The 12,598-nt window shown below is 39.5% G+C and overlaps 1 protein-coding gene across 2 annotated transcripts in view; it reads left to right on the top strand.

The window, feature by feature from the left end:
- Positions 1 to 10,826, top strand: part of Cdkl5 (cyclin dependent kinase like 5) — a 170,350-nt gene extending 159,524 nt beyond the window's left edge. Inside the window, exons 16-19 of one of the 2 annotated variants that reach the window (XM_021720732.3) lie at positions 2,105 to 2,204; positions 6,109 to 6,231; positions 7,395 to 7,514; positions 10,428 to 10,826. In XM_021720732.3, the coding sequence (XP_021576407.1) occupies positions 2,105 to 2,204; positions 6,109 to 6,231; positions 7,395 to 7,514; positions 10,428 to 10,814 (730 nt within the window). In that variant the 3' untranslated portion in view covers positions 10,815 to 10,826. The remainder of the gene's footprint in view (positions 1 to 2,104; positions 2,205 to 6,108; positions 6,232 to 7,394; positions 7,515 to 10,427) is intronic. The other variant, XM_005341136.4, reaches the window with a different exon arrangement.
- Positions 10,827 to 12,598: the final 1,772 nt, after the last annotated feature.

Genomic DNA, 12,598 nt, shown 5'->3' with positions numbered 1-12,598 from the left:
CCACAGAGCACAGATGAGGAAAATGGTCAGCCACACTCTTGCGTGTTTGACTCACTCCCATGTTCGAGGCTTCTCTCTGGCTTTTCTCTTTTCTGTTGCTCTGTGAATTATCTAGGTATGTATGTTTGCTGTAGTTTCCCCCTGGATTTGTTTTTTCTCACTGTCTTCAGTCTGTCTTTTGTGACGCAAACATACGCATGTTTCAATCCTAGCTTTCATCTGGTTCAGGGGTAATTTATTACCGTTTTTCTTTTGGCCTCTGTGATTTTTCACAGCCTAGATCTGAGCCCCACCACCCACTCAGCTTCAGCTCAAAACTGTTTTCCTCATCATTCCTCCTATCCCTTCTGGACTGTTTACCCAGCACCCTTTGAAGAGACCTTACAGAGAGGGTCTTTGATCCATCTTCCCTCAACTCAACTCTGCAACACCTAACTTCAGACTCTGAGCTGTTTCCTCCCCACTCCTTCTCCTCTTTCATTACCCTCCCAGCTTCAACTCTCCCTTTCATCTTATTCTCCTTTTCATCCTGGACAGACTCTCCTCTTTCCAGGAAAAATCCTTCTCTTCCTAGAACTGGTGTCTCATCCTTCCTTTCCTCTCCTGCCAGAGTTAATATTCTTAGAGTAATGCCTTCCCCTTCTGAAATTGCATTCATGTTGAGATTGTTTTCCTTTATAGTACTACACTGCATCTAAAGAATCTTTAACTTTCTACCACCCCATTTCCCCATTCCTGCTCATTTCATCATGTCTGAACTTTGGGTTTTTTTGGGGGGGTACCTAGGGATAGATTCCAGGGGCACTCTACCACTGAGCCACATCCCCAGCCTTGTTTATTTTGAGACAGGATCATGCTGAGCTGCTGAGGCTGGCCTCAAACTTGCAATCCTCCTGCCTTAGCCTCCCAAGTTGCTAGGATTACAGGCAGGCGCCACTGCACCTGGCTATGCCTGAAGTTTTCTGGCTGTAGTTTTGGGTTGAAATGTCATGATTTGTTGAAAAACAAAACTTTTATTTCACAACTTGGAACTCTCAGTGATGTTTAAAATTGCAAGTCCCAGTAAGTTTCTGGAACACTTGGACCTACCATACCAGTTTTTACTTCTTGGCCATTCCCATTAAGTTTTAAACTAAATGCTTAAGAAGAAATGGTCACTGTGCCACTAAGCAGTCACTTTTACTCTCAATTTTAGAGAATAGCTTATAAAAGAAATCCAATCATTTGAGAAAAAGGCTCTGCACAGTCATATAGTTATTGAAATTAAAAGTAGGGTCCATGAAATGTGAGTTCTTTAAGAATAACACTAGTCAAGTTGCTTTTTAAAGAGTGTAAGTTAAATTAATATAAGTCCTCTTTCAACATACAAGTATAGGCATCTTTTTGAGGCCACGCACGGCATTATTTCCTATCTTTTAAGTATCTTTTATTTTTATTAAAATATCTGGTGTTATCCATGGCATTAAGCTTAATGTCAGTGTTTTCAGCTTTTTCTTTCCATGAGCAGTTTGTATTAAAGCATTCATCCTATCTATGTTTTTAAGTATTTTTTTAATTTAGTTTTAATAAATGGATAAAAGGTTTAATAGAGAGGAATTTTCCAGTGTCAGGCCGTTTTTTTTTATTTGTAATGTTTCTGTAGCAGCATTGATTTTTTTAATGTTCAATATCTTGGCAAGCTTCTAATAATAAACTCGTTGAACTGTTTTTAAAAAGGTAAATAGAAAAATGAAGGTATTAAAAATATTTCTGCTCTTTTCTTGGAGGGTTACAGAAAAGGCATCCTCTAAGCTGTGTACTTTTCAGAATCTCTAATTCTAAGGCTTTCAGCAGCATGAAAATGGTCCAGCAGCATAGTTACAGATCATTTGTAATAGTGCCCAAATTGCTAGTGTGAGTGAGCCTGTGCTGAAAAATACCCATTAACTATGGTTGATTAGATTCAGTTCCTCCTGTGCTTTTTTCGAGGACCTTTACCTGTGTGCTTGATTCTTCATGGCTGTTTGCACCTGGTGTCGTGCATTTTTAGTCTTCATTATGCTGGTCACACAGTGGCAAGAGATTGATTGAAAGATCAATATGATAAAAATGTCTTCTCATTTAGGAAAAGTCCCGAAAATATTAGTCATTCTGATCAACTCAAGGAAAAGGAGAAGCAAGGCTTTTTCAGGTCAATGAAAAAGAAAAAGAAGAAATCTCAAACAGTAAGTAGATAGCCAATTTCTATGTATAATGGCATGGGTTTCTGCATTATTCTGTGGATATATTACACTCTGTACATGGCAATCAAAGTTAATTTTTTGCTGAGACTTGACATGCATACACTGTAGATGTCTCTTTTTGATATTCTATACAACTGTCCTCTCACAAAGTCTTTTCTAGATTCAGCAGATCTTCAAGAATAGAAGAAATTTAATTTGGATGAAAGAGAACACTTTAAGCCTCTCTCAATAAACTTCTTATCCGTGTAGATTTATATTCCTGTAAAAACTATGGAGATGAAAAATTTGTTTCTCTCTCTGGGGGCATAAAGATATTAGAAAACAGTTTTGATTTACATTTAAATCTTGAAATTCATAAATAACCATCATTCCTTATCCTCCTGGCTGATTGTAGAATTCCCATGTTGACAAGTATGTTTCTGTGCTGTATAGTCACAGAGAGATGATCATATCAGATGTTTCAGAGCTTGCTTTAGTAGGTAAACATGTTTCCCCTGTAGTATCACTGTGAGTTGGGCTGCGCTTTAGCTCCTGGGAGCTCTGAACAAAAGGCTGGTACTAAGTACATCACTTCACTGAGCCACCCATGTGAGAATTCTATTGGCTAGAGACTTGAGAAAATGTGGGGGAGCCAGGCCTCCAGGACAGCAACGGGTGGTTCTTTGCCCATCTGAGGCCTGCTTCCCCCTTAGCTTCATGAAACCTTCAAAATTAGATGAGGTTGAGTTAGCCATTGTAAGTGATTTTGATTCCAGCTGTACTTCATGCATGATATGTTCTCATTTATTTGAAGAAGAAAATTGCCTAATCCAAATGGCCTGTTTGGACAGACTTCATTGATTTCATCTGTAAGATTAATAGATTAGACTCAGTGTTTTTGAGGCCCTTTTCATTATGAAAATTCTAGAATTGTGACTCAATGGTAAGTAAAGATGAGATAGGTGATAGTAGCGAGTATATAACCTAGAATCAGGATTTTTGTTTCATAAATGTTCTAGAAATGTTAACAAAGACCTTTCTTAGATTAGCTTTCTAGACCATTCTTTCACTTGCTTCCTTATAAAATTTATGTATTTCATGATAAAATAAATATGACCTCATTATAGAAAAATGTGTAAAATGTTTGTGGAAGAAAAGGGGGTGGGGGGTGTTTTAAGGGTGGTTTTGGGGGGGGGCTACTAGAGATTGAACTCAGGGGCTGGCACTTGACCACTGAGGCATATCCCCAGCCTTATTTTGTATTTTATTTAGAGACAGGATCTTGCTGAGTTGCTTAGCACCTCACATTTGAGGTTAGCTTTGAACTTGCAATCCTCCTGCCTCATCCTCCCGAGCTGCTGGGATTATAGGCATGCGCCACCATGCCCAGATTAAGTTTGTTTTAAATAATAGTAATGATTATAGTATAATTTTATATTCTGCCTTTTTACAATATATTAATCTGTGTCTGTATACACACAATATTGTATGCTACTTCATAAAACTTTATTATCTTCAATTTAATGCCTGCATAATATTCCTGAAATGTTCATTTGAGTTTAAAAAAATAAATTAAACCTACCCTTATCTCTAACCGAAGCTCACCTAAAATAAAATGTTAAGTCAAAATGCCATAGTTGGGCACAGTAATCACAGTGACTTCAGGAGGCTAAGATAAAGGGATCGTAAGTTCCAGGCCGGCCTTGACAACTTAGTGAGACCTTGTCTCAATATAAGAATATAAAAAGGGCTGGGGAGGGCTGGGGATATAGTTCATTTGGTAGAGTGCTTGCCTTGCATGCACAAGGCCCTGGTTTCAAACCTCATCACCACAAAGAAAAATAAAAAGGACTGGGGATGTAACTCAGTAGTATAGTGCCCCTCGTTATATTCCCCAGTACTATTTAAAAAAAAAAAATGCCACTCAATCAGATATTACTTACATTTGTTGCTGAGAGTAGATGAACAAATAGACCTATGTTAGCCTAGGGATGCTTAAAATATTTAAAGTGCTGAAAAAAATAAATACAACATTTACCATTGTCTACAGAACATATTCATCATGATCATTGAAACTTAGTTACCTCATCCTGACCACTGTGAGTTTTATTTTAAGGTTTTTGTTCTTAACCACAGATCTGCAGCCATTTTAAGTGATTAAATGACAGAAAATAGTAAGAATCAAGGAATTGAAACTGTTTTTGTATTTAGAGTTAGGTTTTAATGTCCATCTGCCTTAGACTGACATTAAACCTAAAGCCCCTGATTCAGTGAGGCCAAGTAGAGTATATACATATTGACTGACTTTATTATTCAGGATACAGTTACTTAGATATTTAATAGTGTAGATCAGGGTAAATAGGAAAATTAATATTTTCTAACATCTCTTTGACTTAAACTTACTTTTTATTAGATATTTAAATTAACTGCAAAATATCTTTCCTCATGCCATCATGCCTTACACCTTCCAAAGCAAAAGTTTTTTAAATACCACCGTATTTTTTTAACTAAAGAAAAACTATTTAAGGCCTTTTTTGAATGAGCAAACGTAATTAAAGTTCATTTGTTTTCACTTTCTAGAATTGAACAAAAGGAAACTAAAACAAACTTTGAAAGATTTAGGCATTATAACTTTTGCATAGGCTTCAAAGAAATTCTGATGTCCATTGCACATAGAAAGGTGTGACATTTTAAAAGTTGGTGGATCTTAAATCTAGTTGAACCCTTTTGTTTCATTAGCACAGGAACTGAGCCCAGGCAGGTTGTGACCTGCCCAACACATAGTCAGTTGGGACAACGAAAACCAGGTACTCGTGAATCCCAGTGCCAGGCTTAGTCTGCTGGGCCCATTGCTGTGAAAGGCCTGGGGGGAGGAGGGAGCTCTCTTCTGACCTCTTTAGCAATGGGTCTTAAATTGTGCCCTGGGTTCTTGTCATTAGATTAGGAAATTAGAGTATGGGATATTTTTCCCGAATGTCCTCATACACAAACCCATAAAAGATGGTCTGTGAATACCTTTATTACTTTCTAGTTCTCCGACAATTGAGATATCCAAAAGAGAGAAAAGGGGTGCCAAAAATTAATTCTGTATTGTAAAGGTGCATGCTTTGACTCAAGCAAATCTGGAAGCTGCCTTGGGAAATCTGGCTTCAGTTACATATCCAGAGAGTTACATAAGCCCTCAGAGCATATGGTGACTTTGCCAACTTGGTAATTGTATTCTACTTGGTATCTCAACTTGCAATGATGCTTCAATTTAAAGATTGAACTTTCTGTTTCTTCACTTGAAAAGCCAATTTTCTAAATTGTGCCAAATATTTTCCACTGGGTAAATATTTCTAACAGTGTACAAGAAGGCTGCTTGCTCAATGTTAGCATACCAGAACAGTGGTAGTCCTCTTCCAAGTGATGTATTCTGGCTCAAGAGTTGACCAAATTTATAAAGGATTTACAGTATCTCTTTTCCCATTAATAGGCAAATTATATTGTTATTTTTTAGTTGCTAAATTTCTCTCTAGCAATTAGGAAAAGATTGAAATTCATCAGCAGCTCATTAAACAATTCTTTATAATAATTTTATTTCGATAATAAATAAATTCTTAAATGTTTCATAAGCTTAATCTGAACAGATATGTATAGGTTTCCAGGCATTCCTACCATAGGTGTTGATCATGACCACATATTATAGGCTTAGAAGAAGTTCATGCTTGCCTTGAACTTAGCTTATTGACCTCTTCGTATCCATGTGAAAAATGAAACAGAACCATTCTAGATGCTCAGCACAGAGATTCTTTCAGTGACCGTTAATATTTAACAAATTGAAGGCTGCCAAGGGTTATTAGTTTCAATAAAAACACCTTTTTTTTTTTTTTTTTTGCAATTAGTTTATTTGTATCTTATATTGCAGACAGATTCCACCAACGGGGAGAATCCAAGCATCAAGAAATCCCTCTTTCCTCTTTTTAATTCAAAGAATCATTTAAAGCATAGTTCTTCTTTGAAAAAGCTTCCTGTAGTCACTCCACCCATGGTACCCATTTTTATGTATGGTAGCCCTGAAAACTGCTCCAGTAAACTTGTTTTACTGATGACAAAAGCATGTCTTATTTTCGTGGGGTCATATTCTCTTTGTGCTAGTTAAGTACCTGAGCCAGTTCCATAAATTCACAGGGATATAAAATCTTTGTCATTCTGGATTTTTTGGAATCAGTTAAGGATGTTGACACATAACATCTATTAAACAAACTAGTGAAAGGCTAGTTTGGGTTGTCTGATTAGCCAGTTATTGGCAGACAACATTTATGAAGTCCCTTATTTCCTGTAAAGAATTTGATTAACATTTACACTTAACAAATGTCTTTGCATTTGGCTCACAAAGTTTGTTAACATTTGGTTGGCAGTTTGTTTCTTTGAAACTAAGTTTGAGTTGACCAAATTAAGTGAGCTAGCAGGCTCTATGAAAAAAATAGCTTCTACTAGTTGGTGACTTGTTATTTCCTTGCCTGGCTCTAGCTTTTGCTGGTCACTTAAATTTAAAGCCACAATTTTGCTTGGCATGTGGCATAACTCTCCTTTGTTCACCAAAACTGGTGAATAGACTAATTGCATTCACTTGGAATTTGTGGTACAAATTTCCAGCATTTTTCCAGTGTATAATACTAGATACAAATTTACTGGGTAACGTTGGAACTATGATTCAAACTGTACTTTCCCACTTCACTATCCTTGAAGACCTACTAGACTTCTTTGGCACCACCAACTATAGTGTTTGGATCATTTTCCCAGCAGGGAAATTTTTTTTGTTGTTTTATTGAACTGGTTCATAACCTAACTGCAATATGGAATGAGGATACGACATCAATTCCTGGTACAGCCCAATTTAACTGCTCTCTCTTACAGCGACTAAAACTAACAGCATGGGAATGCTTTAAGGGTTGAGATTTCAACAAAGCTGCATGACATCTGCCAATTTTTCCTAATGCAGGGAAAATTATTAAGAGGGCAGCAGAATTTAACTAGCATCACTTGCATTATGAATATTGGGAGAGTTTTGGTTTCTTCCCTCCCCCTCTCCTTTGAGTTTTGGTTTGGTTCAGTTTGCTTTCTGGTTTGGTTCTCCTCTTGGGTGTGGCTGTATATCTTAAATAGATTTATTGGTGTGCTTGTTGAAACCTTGTCCACCTTTCACTCTAGGTGCCCAATTCTGACGGCCCCGACCTTCTGACATTACAGAAAGCCATTCACTCTGCTAGCACTTCAAGCAGCAGACCAAAGGAGTGGCGTCCTGAGAAGTTCTCAGATCTACAGATCCAAGTGAGTGGAACCTACAGTACTCCTAGACTCTCTGACTCTGCAGCAAGTCCTAGGGAGGAAGGCAGGGGAGAGAAAAGTTAGTTTCTCGGTGTTACGGCAACACTGAGGGCCTCCTTCAAATAGACCCTCACTAATAGCCAGGTATATCTTGGGAGTCTGGATGAATCATGCTTCAATGACTCACGTCCTCGTGGGGGAAAACTGAGTCTCTAAGCCTTTACCTAGCTGGGGAGGGGACAGAGAGGTTAAGGGAATGAAAAAGATACAGTCCTATCCTCCAAATACTCTACAGCCCAGGAGAGAGATTCATAAAGATTGTGGTGAAAAGTGAGGTCAGCTATAAAATGTTGAGAGAATGGATAGAGATGGTGGGAAGATTAAGATTTTCTTAAAAGTAGTAGAATACAAATTGGGTCTTTTTTTTAATATTTTTTTTTTAGTTGTCAATGAACCTTTATTTTATTAGTATGCAGTGCTGAGAATTGAACCCAGTGCCTCACACATGCTAGGCAAGAGCTGTACTGCTGAACTATGACCCCAGCCCCCAAAATTGGTTCAGATGCACATACAGATAGGATTATCTTTCATAAAAGAACATTTCATTTCCTGAAACCTATGCTATCTCAGATGAAAAAAAACAAGCAAACAATTGCATTAGGAACTACAAATTGGACAGTATTGTATAGGCACATTTATCTACTGTAGTGGGGCAATAAGCAGAAATTGAGTCACTAAATTTTTTAAGTAGTGGAGGTTTATTTCCTTTAAACGGCTTGTCAATTAGAGAAGTTTCAATATTGTAACTTTTCAGTATCCCACAATAAGCATAGTTACATAATTTGTCGATTTCTTTAATCAAATCACAGGTTTCTGTGATTTGGAGGTGGGGCCTTTACTCATTACAGGTTTTCTATTTGTTCTCTTTAACTGTAAGCTGTTACTTAGAGCTGGGAACAGGAGTTCCCCAAATGGCTATCCTCTTTATCCAACCATTTATATTTTCTGCTTCTGATGTCATATGGGCTGGGGGCAGTGGGGGAATAGAGAACCAGATATCCAAGTATATTGGAACACAGGCTCCAAGTGAGGGCCCAATGCTTAGAAACTCCATGGTGAAACTGTTTCCTTTGCCAAGAAGCTTTTTTCAAGTAACTTTTCATCTCCAGCTGATTCTGGATTATTGTAATTGCTCAATAGTTACATGTAATTAGGGCTATAAAAAATCCCCAGGAGTCTCATTGTGTTACCATAACAATTTAATAAAAAATGAAAAAACAAAAACACCTTTGAGCACTTACAGTGCGCAGGGTACTATGCCGCCTCCTGTGGGGACCCATGGCTTTCTTAGAAAGATCTTGGAATAGTGTTGGAGGATACTTCCCCTGGAGCAGTTAGTTCCTCCTTGAGTTGATTCTCAAGCCTTTTACCTTGGCTTGCTTTCTTTTAACATTTTTTAGTTGCAGATGTACATAATAGCTTTATTTTATTTATGTGTTTATTTATTTTTTATTCTGGTACTGGGATTTAACCCAGGGGTGCTATACCACTGAGCTCCATCCCCAGCCCTTTTTATTTTTTATTTTGAGACAAGGTCTCACTAAGTTGGTAAGGACCTCGTTAAGTTGTTGAGGCTGGCTTTGAACTTGAACTTTGATTCTCCTGCCTCAGACTCCTGAGCTGCTGGGATTACAGGCCTGCACCACCACGCCTGGCTATTTTATTTATTTTTTTTTATGCAGTTCTGAGAATCAAACCCAATGCCTCACACGTGCTAGGCAAGTGCTCTGCTACTGAGGTACAACCCTAGCCCGTAACTTGGCTTTCAACATCGTGTTCCTTCAAACCCTGTGGTGTTCCTGGAGATTTTCAACATCTTATTCAAACTTGGCTAGCCCTAAATGTATGTCGCTTGTACTGTGACACTCAGAGTAAAGGTAAAGATATTAGCAGGCAGAGCTGCCCCAAGGCTAGGATTGTAGTCTGAATGATAAGAGTCCAGCAATAGTGATTGACTGTACATGTCTAAGGGCTTTCCATGCCTCTTCTGATAGTGGCCTTCACATGCCCCATGATAGAGGTGGAGAATAGGGAAGTCAGCTGCCTTTGACCATTGAGGAACCTGAGGCAGAACATGTCCAGGACCCTGCCTTCTGCCTTGATGCCACTCTTCCTCCACAGTGCAGCCCCTTATGGGCCTTCAGCCATGGACAATCAGGCAGAGCTGCTGTGAGTCCATGTTAGGAGTTGACAGCCTTCTGTGAATGAAAAATTAGGTTCTGTAGGGGTTTTGCTTTTGTGCTTTGCATTGTTTATGCCCAGATCTTATACCACCACCCCACACCATACATTCACATAAAAGTAACTATTGCAGGGCACATTTAGATTTTACAATATCAAAGAAAAGGGGAAATCAGATAGATGAGAACAAAAAGGGCTATACAATTTTTTAGCTCAGTGCATTGCTGCCAAACTAAAGCATTGCATTCTTCCAGCTTCTCTTGCAGCTAGATAAGGTTGTGTGCCTGAGTTCTAGCCAGTGAAATATTAAGTGGAAGCATTATGTGGAACTTTTGGGAAGTCTTCTCAAAAAGGAGAAAAACATCCCTTCTTATATTTCTTCTTCCTATGGTTGAAGCATGAAACTCCATAGTAAGACAGGATGCAGCCAGATTGAAGGAGCCTGGGCCTCTGAGCAGCACCCACCAGCTCTAGTTGTCTTCTAGATTTTCACATGAAAGGACAGTGACTATAGTCTTCTTTGAAGAAACTCAGAAGGCAGCTAGAGCTGGGCTAGCCCTTCCAGCTTGCCCTCCCTGGCTTCTTTTAGTCTTGTCCCTTCTGAGCTCCATTTTCTCCCAGTGCCCTGGTCTACTCAGAATTTAATACTATATACGTTCTCATCCTTTCTTTCAGAGCCAGCCATTAAAATCACTGCGCAAGCTGTTACATCTCTCTTCGGCCTCAAATCATCCGGCTTCCTCAGATCCCCGCTTCCAGCCCTTAGCAACTCAACAAACCAAAAATTCCTTCTCAGAAATTCGGATTCACCCCCTGAGCCAGGCCTCTGGTGGGAGCACCAACATCCGGCAGGAGCCCACACCAAAGGGCAGGCCAGCCCTCCAGCTGCCAGGTCAGATGGATCCTGGTTGGCACGTGTCCTCTGTGACCAGGAGTGCCACAGAGGGGCCTTCCTATTCTGAACAGCTGGGCGCCAAGAGTGGGCCAAACGGGCACCCATATAACAGAACAAATCGCTCACGAATGCCAAATCTGAACGATTTAAAAGAGACGGCCTTGTAATTTGTGCTGGGGTGGGGGGAGGGGGGACGAGCCAGTTGGGAAGGGAGGGCGCGGGGTGGGCTGGGGAATGGGCTGGGCCAGGGTGGTAAGCCAGTATTTTCAGCTTTATGAAGGTGTGTGCAATATTGTATGTGGAGGGCCATCTGGCTCCTCACAGCCACAAATGCTAGTCAGGGATCTTAGAGCCACGGGAGTTCCTTAGGGATCGCCACTCCCCACAGGTCTTGTGTGAGAATGGATAGAGTGTGCCATTGAGGAAGAAGAAATTCTTGCCAGTTTCTCCCCCTTACATTCCAGCTTTAGTGCAATCTCTGTTGAACTTGGGAAAGCCAGGACATGTCCTGGCACTGCAAGGGATAGAAAAATTCGTGTTGACCGATGCCCTTACCACGTATTTTTTTCTGCCTAGACTAAATGTGGGGTTTGTTGTAATCCAAGAGTATCCCTTTGAAGGGTTAGAAGATGAACTGTATGTCTTAAATTGTTTTCTAAGCTTCCATATTTGATAGGATTTGTAACATTTATTTATAATTAATATTGTACTGTTATAATTATCATACTTTTATGTTCTAATGTAAAGTTATTTTGAGCTGTTTGGAACATTGTGAAGCAGTGGGACAGCTACAGTAGTTTCTATAAAAACTAAACAGTAACATTTATATATTGCATCAGGAGTATTTTATTCTATATATATAAATATATATGGTAAATATCTGTCTGTTTTATAAATATATTCATTTAAAGAAAGTATCGTTATGACACTATCTGCCATATTTTTATACATTTGTGATATGAAGTGAGTATTATACTTCTAATAAAGGGAGTTGAATTGTGGCTACATGTGACTGTAACAGTATGAACCTTGCTCAACTTTTCGGCCCCAGCAGTAGCCTCTAGATGTGATCCTTGGTAGCAGATAATGCAGCATCTCTTTCCAGACCCACAAGGGAAGAAGGTCAGCTAGGCCAGTGAAGATTCCAGCAGGCCTCATTTCCGCCCTCACACACTTGGCTCCCGTTTGTGTCCAGGAATGTTACTTGGACGTAAGCGGGGGAACAGACAGAGGTGTTGCTCATGGGTCTTTGTAGAGAGAATGTGCTCTTCCACTAAGCATTAGTGTAGAGCGTAGACCAAAGATTCGCCAGCAAACATTCCTTGTTGTGAGGTTGTAAGAGGCACCTGTCTGCAGATCTTGCAAACCAGCTCTATGCTCCTGAATACCGTCCGCCCTCCTGGAGACTCTTGGCTCTAGCTGCGGTGTGAGATGCGTGTGTGGCATTTCTCCTTCTAACCGCTTTTTTCATTATTGCTTTTCCCGATGTATTTAAAAGGCTCCTGAAGCAATTCCAGATATAGAGAAAATCTCTCTATAAATGGATGCTATATCCATTTTTTCTTCCTGGGACTGTCCATTTATAACAAGGTCATCATGCACACCTGTATATACACCCTTCCCTCCATCAGAACAGGACCTATCTTGCTCTCATTTGATCACTTCAATTCCCAAGTTACTCGCAAGTACCATTAAGGCCTTTGGCCAGCAAGTGTTATCCCCCTTATCTCCAGGCCATCCTTGACAGAAATCACCTCAACACCATCATCTATCAGTAGTAGTAGACTTTTGGAAGTAGTCTCTTAGCAATAAGACTTTTAGAGGTCCCTCCCACCCCTCAAAGAGGTAACTTCTCAGTATTTATTACTCGCTCCAGGATTATGAGAGTGTCAGCCCTTGAATCAAGTTAGCTCTCTTTGAAATATGCTGAATTCCCGTTAACCCTCCCCCA

This window comes from Ictidomys tridecemlineatus, chromosome X, assembly GCF_052094955.1.
Source record: "Ictidomys tridecemlineatus isolate mIctTri1 chromosome X, mIctTri1.hap1, whole genome shotgun sequence".
Lineage (NCBI taxonomy): Eukaryota > Metazoa > Chordata > Mammalia > Rodentia > Sciuridae > Ictidomys > Ictidomys tridecemlineatus.
Note: the sequence above shows the minus strand (reverse complement) of the source record. Positions and strands in the feature narration are given on the sequence as shown.